General features: G+C 35.6%; 1 protein-coding gene across 4 annotated transcripts in view; it reads left to right on the forward strand.

Moving 5' to 3' along the window:
- COL18A1 (collagen type XVIII alpha 1 chain) overlaps positions 1-26,416 on the forward strand; it is a 1,701,455-nt gene that overhangs the window by 1,439,064 nt on the left and 235,975 nt on the right. For all 4 annotated transcript variants that reach the window (XM_044075903.1, XM_044075900.1, XM_044075901.1 and 1 more), the window contains 3 exons: positions 3,676-3,711; positions 12,889-12,951; positions 19,574-19,660. In XM_044075903.1, coding sequence (XP_043931838.1) covers positions 3,676-3,711; positions 12,889-12,951; positions 19,574-19,660 — 186 coding nt within the window. The remainder of the gene's footprint in view (positions 1-3,675; positions 3,712-12,888; positions 12,952-19,573; positions 19,661-26,416) is intronic.

The raw sequence follows: 26,416 nt of genomic DNA on the forward strand, positions 1-26,416 counted from the left end.
AATTGAAAGCTACATAACTACATTAAAAATATTAAGATTTGAAACAGGTGGTTTGCTGGAAAACAGTTACTGCCTGCAACACTTCTAATATTTATCTGTACCTTCTGCTTCATTTGATAAACAGTGTATATCAGCACCTCTAACTTGCAATATAACGTTCTCAAAAGAATTGTCTGTAAGGTTATACGTATGAGTGCATGAAAATGCAGAAGGAAGAAGACTGGTAGTCAGTCATGGCAGAGACTGCATCAGCATAGTAGATAGCCCTTGTTACAGTTTACCAAACTCTGGCAGATCATTCCAGGTGTCAGCCACCCTGCACATAAAAATGTATTTCCTTTAATATGATTTCAATCTTGCTTCCCCAGTTCTGTTTTCTCCTTTCTCAAATCCATCTGTTCCATTGGAATCCTGATGATACCTAGATTGCATGCACCTTTATACCTTTAGTTCTTCTAAATTGCAAATGACTAGTGCTTCAGCCTTTATTTGGATGCAAGTCAACATACTCCTCAGCATCCTGGTAACTGTCCTCTGTGTACATCCTTAACTGTTTTAATTAAATTAACTAAGTTAATGCTTTTTACCTCAAAACGTTGCCAAAATCAAAAACAATTTTTTACCATAAAGTCAGCAAGTTAATACTGTCATATAAAATGTAACTCACAGCAAACTTCTAGCAAGAGAAATCTTGATGAGTGGATGGGAAATAGAAAAGTCACCCCGGGGAACACGCCAGTGGCTATACTCGACAGAGGCACTGAGAACTAAGGTTGGGTGGCTTGTAAAGGCTCCAGGGCCATTAGCCTAGTACACAACTATGAACCTGTGAACCTATGACAGTCTCAAACATGGCCAGAATATACTGCACACCATTAAATCTACTCACCAGACAGTAGGCTCCCTGTCTAGGATCAATGGATTCTTTGCACACACTGCAAGAAAAACTGTCGCCACCACCTTTTTATTGGTGACTCTTATATGATATCCTATCCTAACAAAGTTAAACAATACTCAAAAAAAGAAACTTGCCTCATGGTGCAATAAAGTAGCTAAATTTGCCACCAATCTCCCTCATAGGACCCACTATTGTCATAGCTTAAAGCAATTAAACTGGCTTGAACTACACAACTACCTAACATATTCATACCTAACTACAGCACACAAGCTCATTCATCATCCAGAAAAATGCCCTGCACTACGTAACTTATTACTGACCTACTGTGCAGCAAGGGACCTCCACTCTAGCAACCAATTCTTATTACTTACAAGTAAGTCAAATAATATTGCACAAGACTCATTCTACTCCCAATACAGTGATAAACTGTCTAATAGTATCCCCACACAACATCAGCCCCATATGGAACATATAGTTGTCAAATATGAAAACAGTGTAGATATTTATCCAACAGCCAAGCTTTTGTAAGTGTACTAGTAAGATTGTAGATGTTAAGGGTAGGTTTACTTATAAATCTAAAAATGTTGCTTATTTAGCCCATTTTGGTACTTGCGAGGCATTTTATGTCAGTAAAACCAATAGGTTGGTCAGATAAACGTCTTTGCAATGTATTAAAGAACAAAAGTGCTTACCATTTTATTACTCTCTTTGCATCCTTTTTGTGGCTTGTTTTGTGGTTCAATATACACTGCCATACTGGTATTTGTTTATTTTTGTTAGTGTGACTACTTCATTGGCCAGATTTGAGTTTTTATATGTTAAGTAACTTAAATATTTAAAACAACAGCTTCAGTATTCATGGAGAATTATATACTGAGTGTTGCATATTAATTTTTAATTGTTTCTATTTTTTTAATTAATGTATATCATCAAAAATTCAGTTTTAATGCATACTTGGTTCATTGTATTGTTTAGATATGTTTATTTTTTTCTGTTAATTTTTTGATGTAACAGTTTGCTGTTATATTTCTTGTTGTAATCCATTTAGGTATTTGTTTCATAAAGGTAAAACCAATAAATATGTTTTATTATTTTTTAATTTATATACTTATTTTCAATGTCAGTATTGTCTAAGTTTATTTTTATAAGTGGCACAGAAAACCATGATGTCTGATAGCTGCCTTATTTTTGACAACCTGATTTAAGCCAATTGTTTCTGTATAACATTTCAAACTTCCGGTTTAAGTCAAAGAATTGTGGATTCCAAATTACATTTCACAGATGCTGTGCTGTTTAGACAGGACTTGTGAAAGAGCTTGTACCTCTGATTAGTGAAAAAATGCCAAACAGTTTTGAAGAATGCAGGTAATTGAGACAGATTCAATAAAGCCTACACAAAGTGTACACAATACATATTCAAGAACATCCCTACCACATTTTTTGCACTTTCTAGTCACTCAGAAAGATTACACTAAGTGTATTTGTAGTCTATAGTTTGTGTTAACCTTTATGAATCCTTGTCAATATTTAAAGCTGCAAGAAAATTAGTAGGAAAACTAAAATTAGGAGGAAGAAGGTGTGAGTTATATCTGTGTTGTCTGCTCACTCAGAACAGTGAATGTTTAGTGCAGGCGTTATTGAATTCCGGGGATTGTGTGTTCTTATCCATTAATGTCCTGTTGTGGTATTCAGAAATATTTTTCAGTACTTGGATGATACTTCTTTACAGTGTCCGGTAATTCAATGTCTTAAAATTTAACTCCCTGGTATTTTCTAAGTTTGCTTGGAAGCAGCCAGTTGCAATTGCCCGTTATGAAACTCTGTATCCACTAATTGGATACACTAAAATGTTTATAACATGCAAAAAATCCTCAGACTTAAGGATGAAGATTTGAAGACTGAGCATTTTGCCACTTGAAACAAATGCTGACCAAAGTGAGAAAGAAGAATAGAGTCTAACAATTCTGGTTTGTGAAGAAATTTGCTTCATCTGATTATGTTTAACTTTTGGATTTATAGTTTTAAGTCATTCTGAATATGTTATATTATGAAAATCTTTTTGAACAGTGTGCATAAGATAGTTGTAATGGATCAATTGTGCTGTGAGATTTGATTGCAAGCACATGCGCTTTCTAAACTTTACTTCTCTCTATCTTCTTTGCATGCTGAATTCCTTTTTTGGCTGTTGTGCACTTTCTGACTACTTCTTTAAATGTCTTTGTGAGTATTGGTATTTAGCTTACATTATTTCTTCAGTTAAATACATACAGAATTTCTCATATAAAAACTCATTTTAATTAGAAAGGTGACATCCATTTGAGTGCAGACATAGCACTTCACATGAGAATAGTTGTATTTTGAATTTCTGTCATTAGCTAAGTATTTATTTGTCCTAATGAGAAGAAAGCTTTTCTGATATGTGTGTGTTGGGAGGGTAGGGCAAAATAAGTTCTCTACTATTTAGAAGTAAGTTCTGGATTCTTTCGTTAAATTTCTATGTTTTATAGCATCACAATATTATGGTATTTCTATGGTTGCCATGGGAACTTGGGACACTTACTTCCATATCACAAACTTTCAGTGTTAAGTTTCAGTTGTGTAGTATAACTCAGTGTCAACCAGCTGTGACTAGTCACCAGGGCATTTGTGCCGAGATATATTTCACACTAGAGAGTAGATGTTTTCCTTTTTGAGGCATTTGTAAGAAAAGTTCATGAAGCTTGTGACCATTTTTTGACTGCATAGAATATGTAACATATTTTTATTTCTGTTTTCAGGGCAAAATAGGTATCCCTGGGCATGCTGGATTTCCCGTGAGTACTCTTTAACTGAGAAGGAAAATAAATAAGAGCTGCTACTTTTAACAAAATTGAGTGTTTACTCCAGCTGTTTAAATGGTGACCATTTTAATATGACGTTTGGGTATTACAGTCTCTACTTGTTACCTGAAAGGTTCCTTGCAACAGTATTTCAGCTTCACTTCAGTTTAGGATATCAAAAGTCTTAGAAACAGCTGATTAGTCTACTGTACTGAGAGGAAACTGAGCCCCATTTAGTTATATTTTGACTACCAGGTGTGCTGGTCTCTTATTGTGTCTTGTGGAAAAATGTGTTTTTACAAGCTGCCTACTGAAAAGTGGATGGTGCCATTCATTTTAGGAAAACATGTAACCAGAAAGGAAAACACATCACCAAAAACAAAGCTATTAATATGCAGTGGTTACAGTATTCCTAACCTATGCCTTCTTCAGCAGAAGAAAATGCTGCAACTGTGTACCAAGAAGGAAATGACTGATTTGCAAACAGGAGGCATGCTGTTTTGTTGAAAATAATTAAGAGATGTAGAAACTTGAGTTCTCCGATTTTCTTCCTGTTGCTCTGAAACTAGCAACTGTTAATTGCAAGTCCCTGAGAATAGCCTGCATGTTTAACTGTGCTGCATCTTTATAATCATGGCATCAAAATGAAAACCAATTAAGAAGTACTGAATCCACGCATGCCATATGAAATGTACATTGGGGGTATTCAGAGAAAAGATCACTAAAGCTCTACTAGTGCTACACTGGTGAGCTCTACTAGTGCTACACTGGTGAGCTCTACTAGTGCTACACTGGTGAGCTCTACTAGTGCCACACTGGTGAGCTCTACTAGTGCTACACTGGTGAGCTCTACTAGTGCTACACTGGTGAGCTCTACTAGTGCTACACTGGTGAGCTCTACTAGTGCTATACTGGTGAGCTCTACCAGTGCTTCAGTAGTGAGCTCTACTAGAACTTCAGTGGTGAGGTCTACTAGTCCTTCAGTAGTGAGGTTTACTAGCGCTTCACTGGTGAGCGGTACTAGTGTTTCAGTGGTGAGCTCTCTTAGTACTACAGTGGTCATTTCCAATCATTAACAAGACTGAGTGTGCCTTTGTGGGGTGGGAAAAGAGATGATGTCAAAAATGCTGCAGAGAATGAAAGGATGTGCAGTTTGATGGGGAAATTTAGGCAAAATATGCACATCTCAGAGATGGCCACAGGAAACAGAGACTAGGAGAGGAATCTTTGGAAGACCTGTTGGCCTTTAGATGAAATCATTTAGTGGCAAAGTCCAACAGGACACTGAAATGTGGGACTTGGAGATGTTACTGTCATTCTACCATTGTACCTAGTACTGGGATAGTTATCTGAAGTGCTGTCTAGTTCTGGTAACCATATACACGAATGTAGACTAGATTTCTTATAAGCATGCAGTGCAGTTTCCAGAATGGTAACTGGAGTGGAGCGGCTGGGATGGGCAGCTGAGTATGTGCACAATAAAAGAGAGACACACTGCATACATGCTGATGATATTCCATTGTCAAGACAAATCAAAAGACTGTAGTAAGAAAGACACAACAGAAAGGAAATGTGTGACAAGTGTTAATGGAGAATGTTTAAAGAAGACCACTGTTCATGTAGATGTTTGTGGGACCACATAATGCATTCCATGGTGCAGAGGTTCATTTTAACACAGCGTTTCATGAATGCATGGAGACAGTAGCAAAGGGGATTTCATTGGTTGCCAGTTAAATCAGTCAAGCAAACTTTAAAGACAATGGGTCTTCCTGAAGCATTTGTATATGACCATAGCACACCAATGTACTTTAATCTGATTGCTTTTTGTGGAAGTCAATTTCACTGATGGAAAAGACTGGTTCCACAGTTATTCCCTGCCATGTGCATGATTTTGTGACACTGCTTATCCCACCTCAATATTTCCAATATAGACCTTATGACAGAGCCCAGGGAGGAGACAGAATTAATAATAATGACCTGAGAACACTTCTGGAAGAACTTATAGTACTATTATATCTATTACTTACTAGGCCTTATAAATATGGGGAGATTCCTCAAGATTGGACACATGTGCTTATTAAACTTATCTTTAAGGGAAAGGGGAGTAGGTCAAACCCAGAGTCATATAGATCCTTACATCTACTTTCACATTGTGGAGAAATAATGGAAAAGGTAATATTGGATAAGTTATTGTCAGAAGTATAAAGCTCTTGACTTGAAACCATATATCAGCATACATGTGTCGAAAATAAATATATTACCACCTGTAATGTGATGTTTTATAGCAATGTAATAGCTATGAATGAAAAATTGTGCTGTGATATAATTTATATATATATTTAACTTCAGCATTGACAGGGTCGTACACAAAACACTGATCAATAAATTAGAACAACTAGGTATTGATTTACTCTTGATAAGATGGATAGCTGCATGGCTTGCAAATAGGATATGGCAAGTATCATGCAGCAATTGGACAGGTGAAATTCTTATTTGCAGTCAGGGTGTCCCACATGGTTCTGTCCTAGGCCTTTACTTGTTAGATTGTATCTTTCAGACCTGTCTTTTTCATCCAAGGTGTTCTACAGTCTGTATGCAGATGACTTGAAATTGGGTAAACTGACCTGAAATTGAGTAACTGATCGCATGTTTTACACATAGGGCATGTCTGCAAAAGAACTTGACTAGGTTGACCATTTGGGAACAGAATAATATACTGTTAAATACATAAAAAAACAGTCAGCAATATCAACTAAACGTTACAAAATCTTGTCAATAATACTTTGTACTTCGCTTGTAAGAACTTTGGAAAATTATTTTGAAGAAATACTTGTCAAACTACCTGAAACATATTAGAAACAAAATGAGCAGCACAAAATACTCTCAAATGGATTCACACTGAAAAAGGAGATACAAATGTTAACTTCAACTCTACAAACATTATCTATGAAAATAGATAACTTCCAGCAAAACCTAGAAAATTATCAAGAGAACAACCAGAAGCAGACTGAAGTTTTCAAGGAACACTCACAGCAGCACAGAGTAAAATCTCTGACATGGAACTTGCTCTAAGTAATATGGGTGGGAATCTTAAAGATGAGCAACATACTGACTTTCTGCTTAAACAAAACGCCTGGTTAATAAATAAACTTGATGATCTCGAGAACTGAGAAAGAAGATGCAATATAAAAATTTTCTGTCTCCCCCAGAAAACAGAAGGAAATGACATTATTACCTTTTTGAACTCCTGGATTCCTGAAGTACTGGGCTTACAAAAAGGACTTTCATATGGAATTGAAAGAGCCCATAGAGCACTAGGTAAGCCAGCTTTAACTTCCTCTTCTACAGCACCAAGGTCAATTATTATAAAATTCCTCTCTTATATAGATAAAGACCTTGTACTAAAAATAGCTTGGCAGAAAGCTCCATTAAAATATAATCAAAGCTTTATTAGATTTGACAATAATTATTCTGCAAGAGTACTGGAAATGAGGAACAATTTTTGGCCTTTTGTAAAGCTACTAAAACAAAATAATATCAAGCACAAATTGTGTATCCAGCAAGAGTAAAAATGTATCTGTCTAATGGAACAAAAGCATTTATTAGTCTTGAAGAGGCATCTGCTTATACCAAAAACAGCAACATAATCACTATCTCTGAGGAGATTGAGTTTCCTTCTTTTCATTAAAGAGATCATCTGGGAAAACCTCCTGGACAGACTCAAAGAAAATGAAGACAAAAACTGACACATCATCCACATATAGCAGTAAATCTCTCAAAGCTTCTACTGATAAATAAAACTGTTTCTTTGTCTTTAACTTACAAAGTTTTTCACAGATGTCATGCAGCTACACACTTCATGCAAACTCTCACACTACAGTCACTACCTGTTTTTAACATTTAAAGAGAGTGAATAAGCTATTACAAGTGATAATAGTAGTTATAAAAAGTATAATAGTTACGTAACTCATCATAAGTTACTTATCCTGCTTTTTTACTTCAAATTTTTTTATTAGGACTGTCTGGAATTCTTACAGCATGATTACTGATTTATTTATTCCAGTGTCTCAAAAAGCACTCTTCTGAATAATATGTGTTATGTAGCACATTAAATGTATTACTAACACAATATTTATTAATTTAGCTATGCAAAAAGAGTTTATTAATGCTTTCCTGGGCAAAAACAACTTAAATACAGTTTGCTATTGTCCATGTGATTTGCCATTTACTAACATACAGGAAATGGCTGTGAATGTTAATGTTTTCTCAAGTGTACAATCTCACATTGGTTTAGAATGTTGTTACAAACAATTTTCACTCAAATTGAATCTTTTACTTACCACAAGGGGTCTTGAGACTTGTTTTAAACAGCGCAGTAGTCACCATTATGAAAATAATCTCCTGGTTATTCCCTTTTAATGTAACACAAGGAAAATGAGGGGGTTGCTTTCAGAGTGACGCACCAGTTACCTTAGTCTTTAGTTGTGAATGCCCAGAGCAGCAGAAAATTATTAGATTGATTTATTAAATTTAAGTAAAAGGTTGTTAACTAATAATTAGCAATTATTTAAAGGTAGTTTTATGGTTTTAATTTGAATGGCTTGTTTATTGTTGGAGGAAGGGGGAAAACAAAACTTGTGCATAGTACATCTACCATATTGCACTGGTACTAATTGTACTAGCAGTTTCTTCTTTTAGTTAATTATTACTGCAAGCTATTTTACTGTTGTACTTAAATTATACAGTGCTAATAAGTAGATCTGTGTAATTTTATACTTGTAAACAAGTATGCATTAAGAGTTTAAATAATTTTACTGAAAATGTTTAAGTTGCAGTGCTGACAGTGATTGGAAATATATGTTTGTATGAATGTTATTCTGCAGGACTGCAAATTTAGTATTCACTACTACAGCTGAGATGATTTACACATTTATTATAAAGTTATCATTATATATGTCTTAACAGTTATTTCATATTATCATACACTATTGCCCTTTAGTTCTAAGCAATTAACTTATATAAACCATCACAAACGATCTTTTAACAAATACTTATGGTCGTTCTTACCTATTTGAATTAAGAATGTTTCTAAAAAAATATAATTCAAGACATTATGATTCATATTTCTTTTATAGAGACCTAACTGTAGCAGTGGATTTCTGTGTATATATGTATGTATATGTATGTTTATGTGTGTGTGTGTATGTATATGTATGTGCTTGTGTATATATGTGTGTATGCATGAGTATTAAGTTGATTCTAAAGCTGTTGTGGCACAAAATAATCTCATTTAAATTATTTATGTATCACTAACAGTACTTGTCAGAACTGTTAACTACGGCCATGAAGGCTAGAGAAAGCAGACTGACAGATTGTGTTCTATCTCTCAGACTGGGAATCTTAAGAATTCCATGTTTGTTGTTCGGAATTTTTTTTGTTACATTAATGCTTGTTTTTTAGCAATTCTTCTGATGATTCTTCAACTTTCTGCCCCGAAAGTAAAGTATTTTACATATTATCATATTATTATTTTACATATTAGGTATTGTCATCATACAAACAGATCTGCCATGCACCTTTACATACTGCTGGGTATATTGGGGAAATAGAAAGAGTTGTCTAAATAGAAATTTGATTATTTCTTGTTATTTTAACTATATCTACATTTACTTATGTCCTTATCCTTAGTTTCTTTAAATGTAAATGGACTCAATAATCCAAGGAAAAGGTGTAGTTTATTAAGGTATTTAAACATAAATAAACCCCAAATAGTATTCCTACAAGAAATTAATTTTAAATCAGCAGAAAGAATGTCTGGAACCCCCATAATTACATAATACTAGCCAATTCTTCATATAAAGCTAAAAAGGGAGGTATCATGATTCTCTGGAAAAGAAGCATTTTTCACCCTCAAATTTTATATAATTATGAGGATCCTGAGGGACTGTTAACCATCATCATTATTAAGCTTAGTAATATAATTTGGTCATTAGTCAAAATATACTGGTTGCCTCGATTAAGTATGTCAACTGCAAGACGCCATCTGGATTTTATTACAAATACTTATAAAAGTAAATTTATATTGGGGGGACTTCAGTTGTATTTTAGATCATCGTGACACTACTAACAATAGACCACTAAGGCTAATATCCACAGCAAAGCTATTTAAGAAATGGATTGATTCCCTTAATTTATACAATACTTTTAACTCTAAACATAATCAGTCTCTGAAATTTTCTCATGTTGATAACAGGTTCGAAACCCAAACTAGGATTGATAGAATACTAGTCTGAAATATAAATCATTTCCAAGAAATTTCAGATCTTAATTTCAATAAGCAGAACTTTAAATCATATTATTTTTGACTAACAAAGCAAAAACTCATCCTGGTAGCCAAAACTTTATTGAAGAACAGGTACGTTCATTAAATTACTTAGGTATAACCCTAAACAATGCTATTGAAGTGAAAAGAGAAACCAATTATAAAAACATGTTATCTTTAGTAAATAACTACATAAGTAAATGAAATAACATTCTTCTGTTTTGAAGATAAGTTGCAATTAATAAAAATGGTCCTTTTGCCAAATATTCTGTATGTAGTATTAGCCCTTGGCACACTTCATGGAAATAAATTTAACACAGATTTAAATAGAATTTTATTAAACTTTTTATGGTTTCCTAAAAGAACAGAATAGCTTATATCCATCACATTAGATCTTGGGATAAAGCCGGCATAAAATTCCCAGGTATAGAAATAATTCCAAATGTAGCCATAACAGCCTCACTGCTTAAAAACATCATAAGCTGGGTAGACACAAATTATACTTCTAATTGGAAGTCTTTATACTTATATATATTTTTAAAGGAAAATACACTCTTATCAGAAGGTTTTATTAGTGAATCTTCTAATAAACTTTGGTATTTTATTTGCCACTCCATACAATACAATGTCACAAAACCTACAAAGTCTAATATAAACAACACCTTTAATAACTTCAGAAAGTTTTAACTGTGCAACACATTATTAAGGAATTCATCTACAGACACAAAACTGGTTACTATTGCAAAGTATAGTGAATTATTCAAATGATCTAAGCAGAATTATTAGTAACTCTTCCTATAAAGACCAACCACCATTAATTTGTTATATATTTAAAGTATTGTGCAATAATTTTAACTTTAACAATATCATTTCCAAACTCTTTGGTATACTAATAGGATATAAAACTACACTAACAAATAAACACTGGAACTCAATAACTAAGGGTTTCTCTCTCAGTCATTTTTCACTCGAGAAATCCAAGTCACCTTCCCCTATAAAATTAACATCCTGGGTACAGTATTGGAGTATTTTTACATGGAAGTTCCTGCATAGAGCCTTTTAAACTCCTGAGAGGGTTGCAAAATGTAATAAAACTGACAACATTATTTGTTGGAGATGTTGTTCCTCATGTAAAGCAGATCGGATCCACATTTTTTATGAATGTGCCTGTTTGAAACAGTTTTGGGATAATACTGGAGTCTTTTTAAGCATTATTTACAGATAATTTTGCTCTAACTAAATCAATAATATTCTTTAATGTAAATGAAGATTTTGTTATGAGCAATGCCAACCCATACCTCTTATGGACAATACTAGCAATTTATAGAAAGTGTATAACAAGAAAATGGAAGGCCACCACACCTCCAACTATGGAAGATTTTTTTGACCCTCCTTGAAGAAGTGATTTCCAGAGAAACCAAAATGGAAGAAGTGAGAATAAATCTGAGAAATTTTGTTAATAATCCTTGGAAAAAAAGGTTTCTTTTCTCATTGAAACTTTTCGTAAAGACTCTTTCTGAATTATCTGATGTTTATTATGAAAGCTTTTTGCATTTGTTTTATAATTTTATCACTTTTGGGCCTTGTAAATAGTGTGTCTTTTTCATCGTTCTTTTATATTCGAAAATTGTATCCATGATATTCACTTTATTGATAAAATTATTATTTTCTTACTTCAGTAAAAATATTTGATCAAAAAAACTGTAGATTCAGTTAAGGACCTGGGTATATGTGTAGAGCCAGCTTTGAATTTTTGTAATCATATCAGCCAGTTGATTAATGATAGTTACAGAACTATATAGGTTGTCTAAAAAGATTTATAAAGTGTAGGAAATCAGAAATGATGAACTATTTTTTTTTAATTACATTAGACCCAAACTTGAGTATGGAATAACAATATGGAGACCTTGTAAGAAAACAAATCTGACTAAACTGGAAAGAGTACAACGGAAATATACCAAAAGCCTCCATGGATGTGAAAATTTAAGTTATTATGAATGACTAAAATATCTGAAATGTAGTGTCTCTTACAGATATTTAACAGATCTTATTCAGGTGTATAGGGCATTTAGAGACAAATAACTCAGGGTATGTTTGGGGTTATCAAAAAGTAGTAGAAAATCATCAGACAACCTGTGTATAAAATGCTATAGGAATGAGAAGTGTACTTATTGGTTCTGTGAGAGTGCAACCGATGCATAGAACAGACTACCAAATTACATTAAAGAAAAAACACTAACTTAGATATTTTTAAGAACAATCTGAGCACTTATTATGGGGACAACTGTGTTGGTGTATTGGCAGGCTAGAAGGGCATCAATGACCTTGCTTGAAATATTTGTATGTTTGTATGAATGTTTGTATGTACCTAGTTCCTTTCCTCATTTTCATACATACCTCCATTTCCTTGAAATCATATGAGCATCATGTTTTGGTTGTCGGCACTCAGCATTTTGAGCTCTGACTTTTCAATAGGGAGCAGTAAAAATGGTGTCCATTTGCTTTTTTTCTGTTTGAGCTTCATGCTAGTTTAATATGCTGCCATGAAGCATCTGGCTTATTTGTATACTGGATGATGTCTGTACATTAACACCCTTTTGGAAATTGTTTGCTCTCCAAGAGAGTAATGATGTACATTTTGCCTACTGTGTAACAGTTTCTAAACTGCTGTGGAGCCCATATCATGCAGTGCAATAAAGTAATAGTGTTACAGAAATATGTCACCATCATCTAAACCTGAGATAAACTTCTGTTCAAAGTACAGTGCCTTTTTTGAGTACTTCTCTTGAGCCCTTTATCAGTACATCTACTTTTTGCCATTTATTACTGTGTCTATTTCTTTCTTTCAGGGACCTAGAGGACCAAAGGGTGAACCGGGATTTAATGGGCATTCAGGAGCAGAGGGGCCAAAGGTAAGATCTATATGTGACTATAGGACAACAAAGGAAACTTGAAACAAAGCATCTTCCTTCTCTGTCCTCCAACAGGGTAACTGCAATATTGCAGAAGCTGGGAGAAGATAAAGTTGTGATGTGTGTAGTAACAATAACTGCTGATTGTGATTGGGAACAGTTTTATATAAAAAGGTATATCATCTATCTTTGCTGTTATGATGTCCTGTGCATGCCATATTGTTGATGTATCCCTGTGATAAGTAGTGTTCAACAGAAGTGAAAGCTTGTGAAATATGATTTTAAGAATTACAGCTGCATTTTCAGATATCAGAAACAGGTAAATATTGTACAGAATGTGAAATTAAAAAAATGTCGATAGTTTTAATGTTGTATATATGATTTATGCACAAACATATTTTTAATACAGATGATTATGATAGGGTCACCAATCATAACTTTGTTATTATTTGTTTGAGACATGAATGCCATGGAATTCACTCTGTAGGTGAATCGTGGCATCCATTTCAAGAACACATAATTAAAAGTTATGATCGGAGATCTGATCTTAATACTTTATAGTGCATGGAGCTTCATATGCTGCTTGTACTACTAGTTACAGAACACTGGCAAGCCGTAAAAGCACTTAGCATGCACTATCAGAAAGACAGTGTAAGGCAGTCTCTCGTGATTACACCCACCTTCCATGCCTCTCAACTGTCCAGATTTTTGCAGAATGCCAGATTTTCACCTCATAATTTTGATGTGTTCCTCATAAAATCTTTGGTTTTCAGACAAATCTCTGAAGACTGAAGTCAATAAATAATGACATACATTTAGTTTCAGACTTCGTATTCTTCAGAAAATGCAGGAGAATACATATCTTGTTGTTGTAGCTACTTTCAAAGTTTATGAGAAAAAGTGAGAAACACATTACTGGTACTGACAGCTAGCAGAAACATAATCTGTTTTTTATTCTGCTACTGTCTTTGTAAGTCAGTACTGGCAGATCTGATTGTCTAGTATGTGACCCGACCTTAAGAAGTTGAGCGGGAGGTGCTAAACAACATTTGTTAAGATCTGGTCTCGCACTATAGTAACACTTAACTGATTTGTCTTTTTCTGAATATCAGAGCATAGTCACTGCAATACATGCATTACATATCCTTTTTAAACCCTATCAACTGCCATTCATCAGCCCTCCCAATGAGCCCATTTGTACCCTGTTTGGATCAAAAGTTGAACAGCTCCTTCATTCCTAAATGTGGTGAGAGCTTTTCATGGGATATCATTGTCCAGAAATCCATTAGGATGTCTCCTCTATGGGCTTTAACTGCCGCCAGTGGGTTCAGCTTATGGTGCTGGCCTCTATATGTGAACTGTACTGCACATGTTCAGCTCCAGCTATGGAAAGGCCTGCTTATTCTGCTTGCTTCTCTTATTGCTCATGTGCTGCTGGCATGTAGCTTCTACTGGGAATAGTCTTTGCTAGGTGTTATCAGTACTGCATCAGGCCTCACCACCACCCCACCACCACCGATGAGTAAGCCAACATCTGCCACTCTCTCTCTCATAATCTCTCACCTGTTGCCTCCAGATCACAAGCCACTTCTTCATGGCTTTATCCCTCAGGGCTGCAGAAACAAGAGAACATGCATAAGTATGTTTGATTATACATTGCTATGGGCATTTGCTAGCTGTGCATTTTTCACCTACACAGATCATGCTGTTGCCACATGAAAAGTCTTTTGATTATATTGCACCTTTACAATTTTATATTGCACCTATAGCTGTCATTAAAATCATTTAAATATGTCAACAGTACAGAAAAGTTAAATTTCATATGAGCAGAGACAGTATTAACATCCTTGTTTATAAAGATGTAAACTTTGCCTAGTCCATTTTACGATAGTCAGCAACTTTGCCCAAGTCAATGAAAATGCAGATTCCTCTGACCAAGTCTGTACAAGATTTGTCGTTATCTCCATGTTGCATTGACTCCCCCCTCTTTATTATTGTAGTAGTGATGCAGAAGTTGGGTGTTGGAGGAAAAAAGCATATTGACTCATACAGTTTTGATAATATGATTGCCGATTGAGCGGAAGGTAGTCACCACATTTTTAACGACCCTATATCCATCTACTTAATCCTGATTTGCAGAATTTGAGATAACCTTAGAAAAGAAAATCGGGTATTACCTAGCAGGCCTACTTTTAGAGGAAAACTATTCTGTTCATTTGCAAGCCATTATATGAAAGCAGGTGTTCATTTTAAATGACAGCACTTTACATAATTGCTGGATTACATGCAGTCATTAAAGGTGACAACCATAACATTTAGTTAGTAGAGTTATACTGTAAAGCACAGCGTTTTCTCCTTTCTAATAGAAGAGAGAAATGGGAAATCAGAGAAGTTAACGATGCACGTTATACATACAAACTCTCATAACTCTGATAACAAAATAAGATCCTATCAGTAGATGCTTTAGGATCTTTACTGTTAACCACAGGTAGGAGAAAACAAAGCAGTTACTCTCAGTATTGGCTCCGACATTATAAACATGGTTTAAAATGTGCTCCTATGGAGGATCACTGCTCTGCACAATACGCATTTGAAATTTTTGGCAGACCATGGTACCCAAATGTTCAACAGCTTCACCTTGATCAGAAGAACCACTTCCTGTCTGGACTGTCCTTCATAATTTACATTTTAGAAGCCTCCTCTCCAGGTTCTTTTTCATGTTCTTATTGGCATGCTTCCCACTGCACCTTTGTCATTCACTTCTTTTCCTAATACTCCATTTGTCTTGCTCTTCATCGTGTAAGCACCAATCAGTTTCTAGTAACCTGCTATTATTTGCTTGAGCTTGATCTACCCTGGTATTGTAAGGGCCAGCATCGTCATATGTGAATGTCTCCTCTGTTTTGTTTGCAGCTTGTTTTCCACTGATGTTGGGTTTTCTCATATGCTATTTGCCTACACCTGTACAAATGGCACCAGTATATTCAGTAGTGCCATTGTTATACTGGTGGTCAGCTTTTTGTGTTGTCAGTCTAGGTTTGGGTGTGTAAGTCATGGACTGTATCCAGGATCCATAAGCCCTTTTCCAGTCATATAAGGCTTGGGAATAGCCTTTAATAATTCAGATCTTGTGTTTAACAATCCAGTTTTCATCTAAGTGTAAAGTTTCTTGCTGTCCCATTTCAGATTGCATAGCTTGCACCTCAGCTTTTATCATTCATTGCAGCCTGCATTGCATGAGCTACCTCAGTGAGTGGTTTAACTTTGTTCAAACATTCTCATTTTTATTATTTATTTATTGACATTTGTTGACTGGGAAAGTCCACTGGGCCATTGACCCATTTTCAGTGGAGGCCCGGGGAGAAAAGCTCCATAGTATTACATTCAAAATAAAAGTAGAACATAAAAACATTTAAGAGTTTTTAAAAACATATGCCCATTATATACCATAATGGTAGTACATTATGGAAGAGCATTAAAACGTTTTAAGAGTTTTAAAAACATTTGCCCATTTTATACCATAATGGTAGTACATTAAAATAACATATTCCTAGTTATACCTTCAGATAAAATTCACAGAAGGTTTCAACTGAGGGAGTGAGTAGAGCCCATAAGTAAAGGGGCGGAAGTATATAGTGAGGTAAGTTGAGAGTGTTGTATAGGATAGTTTAGCAAGAGGTAGAGAGAAGGAGAAAAAAGGTCAGGCAGCAATATATACAGAGGTGAATTACGATAGCCCTGTAGGAAGGTTTGGCATGAGGTGGGGAGGCTATGGAGGTTTAATTATTGTGCAGTGACAGGATAATTTATTTTGGTATTGTAGTTTGAGTCATGATTTAAAGAGTTGTGAAGATTCCACTTGAGTGATGTGGGAGGGTAATGTGTTCCAAAGTTTGGCTATATTATAGGAGTATAGACTTTGTCCAGCTCTTTTGTTTGGTTTTATAACCTTTATTAGTTGTTTCTGAGAGGATCTAAGTGACTGAGCAGGAGTGTAGGTTTGTACGACTGAGTGAAGTGCTGGGCAGAGGAGGGGTTTGAAAATTAATTTGTGTGCCAATGTAAGCTGGATATAAGAAAGATGGCTTGAAAATTCGAGCCAGTTGAGTTCTGCAATTGCTTCACAGTGGTGTGAACGGTTTGGTTTTCCTAAGGCAAATTTAGCTATTTTATGATAGCAAGATTGCAATTTATTCCTAAGGGATGAAAGTAGGTTGGTAAAGATAGCACTTCCATATAGAAGGGAAGGGAGGAGTAGGGTATTTGCTAGTTTGGCTTTGGTTTGCTTGTTGAGGTATAGTTTGTGCCTATATAGTTTGCCTAGTTTGAAGTGTACTTTTTTTATTGTGCTCTGAATATGTGGTTGGAAGGTAAGTTTGTCATCTATTGTTATACCTAGCAGTTTGTCAGTTCTAGTTATATCTATTTCAATTCCGTCCTTAGAAAAAAATCTTAAAGTTAATGCTTAATGGTTTTGAAGTAGTAGTTGAGAATTATTTAGTATTAGTTGAGAATTATTTAGCCAAGTTTCCATTGAAGCAAAAGCTTTTTGGGTTATGTTGAGAAGATCATGGAAATTATTGGCGGAAGAAATAATTGTCGAATCATCGGTGTATTGTATCAGTTTCCCTAGTTGAGAGACTTTGTGAAGGTCATTGATAAAAATATTGAAAAGTTGTGTCCCTAAAATTGAACCCTGAGGGACTCCTATGTTATTTTTTTGATAGAATATGCATTTTGCCAGTTTACCAATTGTTCCCTGTTATTGAGGTAGAAGGTGAACCATTTGACACAGTTGGGGGAACATCCTAGTCTTGATATTTGGTACAGTAGTTTGTTGTGTGATACTGTGTCAAAAGCTTTTGACAGATCTAGTAGGATTACTGAGGTATAGAGACCAGTGTCAAGGGCTTTGTTGACCATTTTGTGAAAGAGAGCAGGGCTGTAGTTGTGCTATGTGCTGGACGGAAACCATGTTGTGTGGGAGAGAGACGCTCATTGTCTAGGAGCTGTTTAAGTAGTTGAGTATGTACACATTTTTCTAATATTTTTGATAGAGGCGAAAGTATAGAGATTGGGCGGAAGTTTGACAGGTCATGGGAAGTTCCACCTTTGTGTAGTGAGGTAATGATAGATTTTTTCCATAAGTTTGGGACATAGCATTCGGAGAGAGATCGATTAATTAGTATACTGACTGGGTATGCTATTGCGCTTGATGCTAGTTTTAAATATTCAGGGGGGAGTTTGTCAGCAGAGAGAGAGCAGAGTTTAAGTTTGTTTAGAAGTTTGCGTATTTGTGAGGTAGGAATGGGTTGGATGGAGAAGGAAGGTGTTGTTGGATTGGTAATGCTGGGATCCAGATTAGGGGAAGTTTTATTATTATGTGAGGAATCTGTTGTAGGGTTTCTGATTAGGTTTTGAATAATGGTAATGGAGTGGGTGTTAAAATCGAGAGATTTGCTGTGGGCTTTTGTCAGGTGTTGGGGATGGGTTTTGTAATGTGCCAGGATTAAGTAATGTGGAAACTGATTTCCCAAACTTATTTGGATTGTTGTTTGCGGTGGATAGCTGTGAGCTAAAGTAGTTTTTCTTATATTGTATGACTAGTTTTTTGGAGTTATTTCGGAGTTGCTTATAGGCAAGTTCGGTTTGTTTAGTTTTAGATTTTTGCCACTGTTTCCATGCTTTATCTCTAAGGAGGAGGTTTTGTTTTGTTGGTGTAGTTAGCCAAGGGGCATGATTACTCTTGGTACGTTTAGTTTGAGTAGTTTCAGGACCATCATGCCGTGTTTATAAATGTATTTGTATATCCTGACACTTGTATCTTAAATTTTTCCAGTCATCAATCCTCTGATTATGTGGTCTGTACCTGTAGCTTAAGTCCATTTTGTGGTCCTGCATAGTCCCTCTGTGCTCTTCATTCTTTGCTGCAGCTTTTTCACGTAAAGCATTCAGTTTTTTCTGCTTTTCTTAACTTGCTATTTGTTGTTTATATTAAGATGGTACCTCTAAGACTAACTTGTTTTATAACATTTTGATTTCTTGTGTAAACTATGCTGCTTTCATATTTTGTAATAGTTTCAGACATTTTTCATTATAACTTATTTTTAAGCCTTGAACTAAACCGTGGTGTTGGTGAATCGGGCTGTGCAGTGATTCAGTACTTCATATATAAAATTATTGAGATGTCCCCTAAATATTTTTTGATACTAGGAACATTTTAAAAAGTTTTTTGACAGACTGCACTCTTTATGTCTTATTAATAGCACTCAGATTTTTTATTAGTGAAAAGGGCAGTTTAGGAAAAGACTTTGACATTTGTCATCCTTACTGAAGATCTGTGAAAGATTACACAATAGACAAGCGGGTAATTTTGCTGTATAGTACAGCTAACTTTTCTGTTGAATGCACATGTTTTAAAGTAAATGTACTCATGGTACCCTTCAAACTTTTATGCATGTTAATGTATTGTTTTCAACTCACTTTTGTGCTGCCTAATCTGCACCGAGTCTTTAGTGGAGAAGACTAAACAAGAGTTACGTTTATATTTATTTCAGTCTCTGCTTCCTTTAATGTAATAGATTAAGTACATATTTTTATGTGTTAATTATTTCCTTTTTAGGGTGAGAAAGGAGAGCCAGGGCTGCTTATTGGGCCAGATGGAGCAACATTTAGTCATCTGCTGACTGGAGCCACGAAGGGAGATAAGGTGGGTGCAAAACCTAGATTGTCAGCTTGCTTTGAAGAAATTAGTTGACAATTGCATTCTGTGCATATGAAGGTTTCTAACAGACTGCTTCATGTTTGTTGATGAGCCAGTGTGTATACAGTGTGCAGTGTACTGTCAATATTAATGTTCATGTTTGTTTTAGATTAAACGTGCTAGGAACCATGATTTTTTTCAGTTTTTTTAAGTAGGTAAGATTTATTAAATACTTTGCCTATTCAAAGGAGGCTGGAATGATTTTCCAAGAATTTAACAGCCAGCTGAGTATGTAAGCAACTCTTGAACTAATGAATATATTGCACAGTTTCTAGAATAATACTGCAACATCTAGGTAGTAACTTCTAAACACAATGTAACCATAAATGCCTGCTGAAGCAATATGGGGTTGTGATTAAGAGAAGTAGCTAAATGAGAGGGATCGGGCTCAGAGACGAGCCCTGGCAGTCTGGCATTATGTGATGTTTATTCATCTGTGCAGCAGTAAGTATTTTTTTCTTAAGCAACAGTCAGCTTAGGATGATTTGCAAGAGGGTACCAGTTTTTGCAAATACACTTAATATGGTAACTATGAACAACTAAGGGAACTACAGAAGCAAGCTATAAGCATCTTTCAAGAAATCTTTGTACCATTGAATTTAATTTTGTTTGTGAATGAATGAATGTATGAATGAATGACTTTATTTATTGTGATTTATTTCTTTTGAACTGAGCTTCTTTACACACAGTTCTAATTTAACAAATGATAAAGTTAACAGTAAGGACATAACTTCAATAAAATAAATATTTGGTAAGTAGTTTTAAGTTAGAATGCACTGACCAGTGATGCATATCAGATCATTAGCTCTGTCCTGGAGTATAAGTGGTTGAATTCAGTATTGCTTGGTATGTACTTGGTCATAATTGCATGTGGTTGTGCACTGATCTGTAGGTGATTGCAAATGACGCTTTCCTAGATATGACATATGTGTTCTTATCACATATGTATGAGAGAATAGAGTTAGTATATGTAGGTAAGGGTTGTGTGGAGGCATTTGGGGGTATCTTCCTGCTAAATGTAATGTATGGCTAAGCATTTATAAATGTGCCACCAGTTGTGCTTCTGGCTCGATGGGTGTGAGCTTGACCGAATATGGTTCGATACATGTGTGTGTGTGTGTGTGTGTGTGTGTGTGTGTGTGTGTGTGTGTGTGTGTGTGTGTGTGTGTGTGTGTGTTGTGGGTATGTTGCACATAAGACATCCACATATTCTTAAAATAGGGAACAAATGTTTAATATACAAATTCAAACACGGCATCCTGAAACCCCAGGTGCTTTTTTTTAAATTCTCAAACACCCACCCATAACTTCCTGCTTACAGTTTTAGGCTTACCATTTGGGGCTAAACTCATACTCTTAATTTTCTTACTAATATCTTTTGTGACACAGCCAAAGGCTTTTCCGAAATCCAGGTAATACCACATCCACTGGTTTCCATTTACCTACCTCTGTGGTGACCCAGGTATTGGACTGAAGTAAAGTCAGGATACTTTAAATGATTAAACAGCTTTATTTTGTAAGCTCAAATGAAGGCAGTGGCAGCAGCAGCTAAAGTAGTGTACAGAATTCAACAGCCCAGAAACTTCTAGACTAATTGTAAACAAAGCAGAGATAACACAGATGAGGAGCGCTTAACCAGTTTCACATTGTAATAGTTATATGTACTTCACAGTGCTCTGAAACATAGTACAGCCGGTACAATAAACCATCAGTCACTTAACATAACATACCCAACACATTTCTTGTAACTTTAGTGCAGACAATATTTTGTTCAGTGGCTCACGTAGTGCCATTTTTACATTTTAGCATGAAACAGTTCATAAAGAAACAACACAGTGGTTCATTGTTTCAGCATTTCAGCATCATCTTCTGACTAAGAAGGCCAGGGTAGACCACCAAGCCTTTGGTGAAACCAGATCACGAGCTTGCTCCTTTCTCAAGTTTCAGTTTATTCATAGTAGTTGCATTGCTTCTGCTAACCATCTGAACATGTTGTATGCTTTCCTTCTGTTTTTGTTTGTGACAGGAATGGCTTAGCTTTTTTACAGGTTTGAGATGAAATCACTTTGCAAAGGAAATATTTGAGCTGTACGCTATTTTCCTCATTAGTGAGTGCATGCGTGTGTGTGTGCCTTCCGTGGAAGGTTGGGTGCCGGGCTGGCAACTTGACACCTTAAAACTTTCCTGCCAGTCATGAGTGGACAGGTGATCCGCTGTGGTGACCCCTAACCAGGAAAAGCCGAAAGAAGAAGAAGTAAAAATATTCTTTGCAGTCAGTGCTTGCCATGTCTTATGTCACTTGCTTTCTGGCAATGTGTTTTTTTTTTCTGTTTTACAATCTAAGTTGTATATGTCCCGATTTGTCACATGACATTTTTCTTGTATAAATTTACATTGAGTACAGATAGAAGCTTTTTACCTAGGAATCTGTAACATTAATTAACTGTGATGCTTTGCATACTCTTGGGACCACATCCTTTTCACTCATTACATACTACTGTAGTGCCAGCTGTCTAAATTGTAAACCTTGTTTCATTTACTGCTTCAATTGTTGATGCAACTTGGTGTCTTTTTATGCCATATTTTGTTAGTACTTTAATAATTTATTCTGAATATAATCACCTCTTAACTTTTGTTGCAGAAGGGAAAAAGTTTACAGTGACAAAAAGTTAGTAATCCATTTTCAAAGGACAATCACACCATACTTATTAAGAGGAATATCACATTTAATAAAACAGTAAACTGCATCAGTTAAAGAAGAAGCCTAAACATTTCAGAAGCTTTAATGAGGACCAAGTGGATAGAAAAATACAAAAGAAAAAAATGATTACAAAAACCATTAACTTTATTCAGAACACACCGCTCATATCAGCTGTCAGCAGTTCATTGTAGTGAAATGTCAGAAATGAGTCAATGAACAGTATCTTAAAGATGTTCTGTAATACTAGTTTATATCAAATAATCCCAGAAATAAAGTAGTTACTTAATACTGACAGTATGCAATATTACCAGGGGCACTTGGTAAAACTGTTGTATCATACTGTACCTTAATGACAGAAGATTTCTAATAATAGACCCTTCAAGAATCTATTTGGTGTTCCATTTGTGTTGAAGAATATTATGACCATTCAGATGCTGACATCATACCATACCTCTCAACTTCTTAGAGTAAAAAATCTGGACGAAGCCTTAAGTAATGGGGGGACAAAGGCCCAAAAATAAGGACAATTTTTAAATATTGCTCTTGCAAACTTAGAAATTTGATAGAGTAACAGCTTTCACTTTAACATGAAATTTCTGAAGGGTATTAAGTCAGAAACTCAAATGTCTGTCATTATCTTTCTGTCTTCAGTCTTTAACGACTTGCCAATAATTTGTCAGAAAACTGAATCTTGACATTCTATGAAAATCTGTACAGTTAAGAGGTATGCATGCTACTCTACCTCAGTTGTTGTTGTGTCTTTTGACTTTTCCCGGTTAGGGGTTGCCACAGCGGAACTCCGGTCCGCTAATGATTGGCAGTTGATTTTTACGTGCCGAGTTGCCAGCCCTGATGCACAACCTTCAACGAAGGTACGCCCATTTACGCATGTCTCCACGCAGAAGACACTCTAGCTGAGAATCGAACCTGACAGCGTCTTACTGTGAGGCGACAATGCTACCGCAGCACCACCACCGCGGATAAAACATCATGATATGCATCTTCATAAGTGAGTGTACTAACACTCTCGTGGCAAATAAAACAAATTAAAAAATGGCAAGTACTTCACTAAACGCACAAAGATGCTTGTCTTGGCATCTTAGCACATTTCTGCTCCTATGTGGCAGCTAAAATAAAGTATAGCCGTTGCCTCACTGAATTTACTAAACCCATGAGATGCAAATGCACATACCTTACTTTTCTACTGCTCATATATGGCAGTTAAGAAGCATTGTTATTTAGTATACTCTATCCCTGATTTTGCAGAATATCTTTGATTTTGCCTCATATTTTGCCCAGCCCATCCCTCATACAAGTTTTGATTTTCAGGTAAATCATTGAGAATTGCATTCAGTTTTTCATGTCAATGCAAACCTGTTATTCTATTAATTTAATTAAAGGAATATTTACAAAATTTCCCTGATTAGTGCTTTTGGTCCCCGTTATTTTGTTTTGTCCAGAATTCTTGAGCAAAGTAACTGAGAAGTATGACAGTTAGTCCAAAGCATTATAGTACAGCAACTAGGCTGGAGTAAAAAAAAAAAAAAAAAAATCAAAGAAAAGTTAAAACAAAATCTTAAAGAAAACTGTAGTGAGCAACTCTGGCTACATCACAAACAGTGAGATTTTGTGCTTCTTTTAACTTGCCGCTGCTTCTCTAATTAAAAATGCACAAAACAAATTAATACAAAACCTGCACAGTCTTACCTGGTAGCTTAAGTACAGAAAAGGGAACATTGTAAGGCAAGTCAAGTCATTATGCAGTGACATTTAGGGCTAAAGAAAGGTATCAAATGAAAACAAATCAAAATATGATGTCCTATAGCAGGTTAGTAGGGATGCCTGGCTATACTATGAAAAGAAATGTCATTAGCCTGGCTAAACACTTCGTGTAGCAGCTTGAGGTGGATTCGTTCCTCATTATGTAGTTGGTTAGATTACAGTAAGCTGTCTTGCCATTCCCTGTGACTTCTCAATTAATGCTAAAAGTGACAGAAGAAAGACCAAAGGTTCTTCTCCTGTGATGGTTGATAAAGTTGTGTTTTCAGGCTTTCATGTTCTTAGTGTTACTTTTCTGATTTGAGTCAGAGCTGTCCCCTCACGATATTTGGTAGGCACCCAGCTTTTCCCACACTTCTGGTAGCTTTGAATGTGATTGAATTCAGAAGAAGCCTTCTCCTCTCCCAGCAATTTACAAAGTGGAAGGCACTCTCCTTCATGGAGTAGAGAATCCTAATCCATCACACCTGGTCATTTTCCAGGTTATTCTTATTTCTTATACCATTATTAGTTTGTGTTTCTGTTATTCTGTGGCCAAGGCATATGTCTGCATTTTTCCAGCCATAATGCCCTGTAAAGGGAGGGAGTCTCAATCAGCATTAGCTAGTCAAATAACTCCTTTAAGGGGTTTACATATCCACCCACTTCCCTTTGGCACAACCCCTTTTCTTATTAGACTTGAATTGCATAACTGCCCACCTTGCATATCTTCCATTGGAGCCTGCTAATTCAGAAGCTCTGAAGTTAATACCATGGCTAATCTTTTTTTTTTTTTTTCTTATGGTCATCACCTCTGCTAGCAGGATCTCTGAGCATTAACTCTCAAGCATAAAAACTATTTTCTTATTTGGAATTTCATAATAGTTTTTTTCTTAGGGTTAGCCCAAATTTCCTTCTGCAGTACTATTAGATTTTTTTTTTAAACCAGTCAATTAATTTCCTTCATAGTCTGGTGACTAATGTCAGCTCAGGTCTTAAATGAAGATGATGCAGGGGTTCAATAATACAGAAAATCTGTCTTCCTCCTTTGCTCTAGGGAGAAACCTTCTTGCATTTGCAAAGAAACCCTTTTCCAAGTAGATTGTATTCTCTGATCAAATGGTTGACCACCTATTGGAGAATGTGTTACTTAACTTGACATTTTGAATTTTCATTTTCCCCATCAGTAAAGTTTTTATTAAAACAGTACCAGTGAACACTGGGCACTAGCAACCTATCAGGTGAAATAACTGAAGTGGTAATAAGCATGGCCATGGTGAAGACCAAAAACTTGCAGTAGAGGAGGTTGGAGTTAGCCATCTCAGAAGGGTTATGTGTAAACGTATCCAGTTCACTGAGTGAAGAAAGGATTGGGGAGTGTAATGAATAGCTGCAGCTGTGGATGGTGAAAAAGGCTGGAGAGTTGTAGGAGGATGGAGTCAGATCTGGGAGCCATCAATTGTATGTAATGGACAGACATCATATCACTCTACTTTCCAGATTTTTGCAGAATTTTCAGATGTGTAGCTCATGTTTTTGGTCTATTCCTCACAAAATGTGCAGTTTTTTGGCAAATCATTGAGGGCTGAAGTTACTGAATAATGACATACATTTGAGTTTCAGATTACACATCTTTCACATAATGCATGCTAACACAAATCCTGTTATTCTATCAACTTTCTAAGTTAAAAGAGCAATATTTAAAATCTGTCCATATTTTTGGGCCTTTGTCCATCCCATTATTTCAGGCTTTGGGCAGATTTCTTGCTCTAAGAAGTTGAGAGTTATGAACAGACTTCATCTTAGCCAAAAGGGACAGCATTTCCAAGAACTTTGTTGGAAAGCTGTGCTTAATAATAGTGCCTTTATGTTAAGTTCACAAGGGAAAGTAAGTGTCACAAGTGAAGAAAGGTGGGCACAAGTTCGAACAATAGACATAACGTAAAGAGAGACAAAAAATAGTAAAGTAATAAAGAAGGGTTCCTGGGAACATGAGTGAGTGGTTTCATCTTGTAATGCAATAAGTCAAGATGAGAAGGAGAGGTTGCAGAGATGGGAGATGGTGGATATTACTAATCACAAAAAAGTTTTGTCAATGACAAGAACATCAAACACAAAAGTGTCTGCATATAGATTGGTCAGACATTGTGGAGATATGGAGTAGTATGGGCAGCCATTTTTATAAAAGGTGGCATCACATATGAGGTCAAAGATGAAGTAGAACACTAAATCAAGAGTGGGTC

The sequence above is a fragment of the Protopterus annectens genome, chromosome 6.part1 (genome assembly GCF_019279795.1).
Source record: "Protopterus annectens isolate FY-2018-M chromosome 6.part1, PAN1.0, whole genome shotgun sequence".
In the NCBI taxonomy this organism is placed as follows: domain Eukaryota; kingdom Metazoa; phylum Chordata; order Ceratodontiformes; family Protopteridae; genus Protopterus; species Protopterus annectens.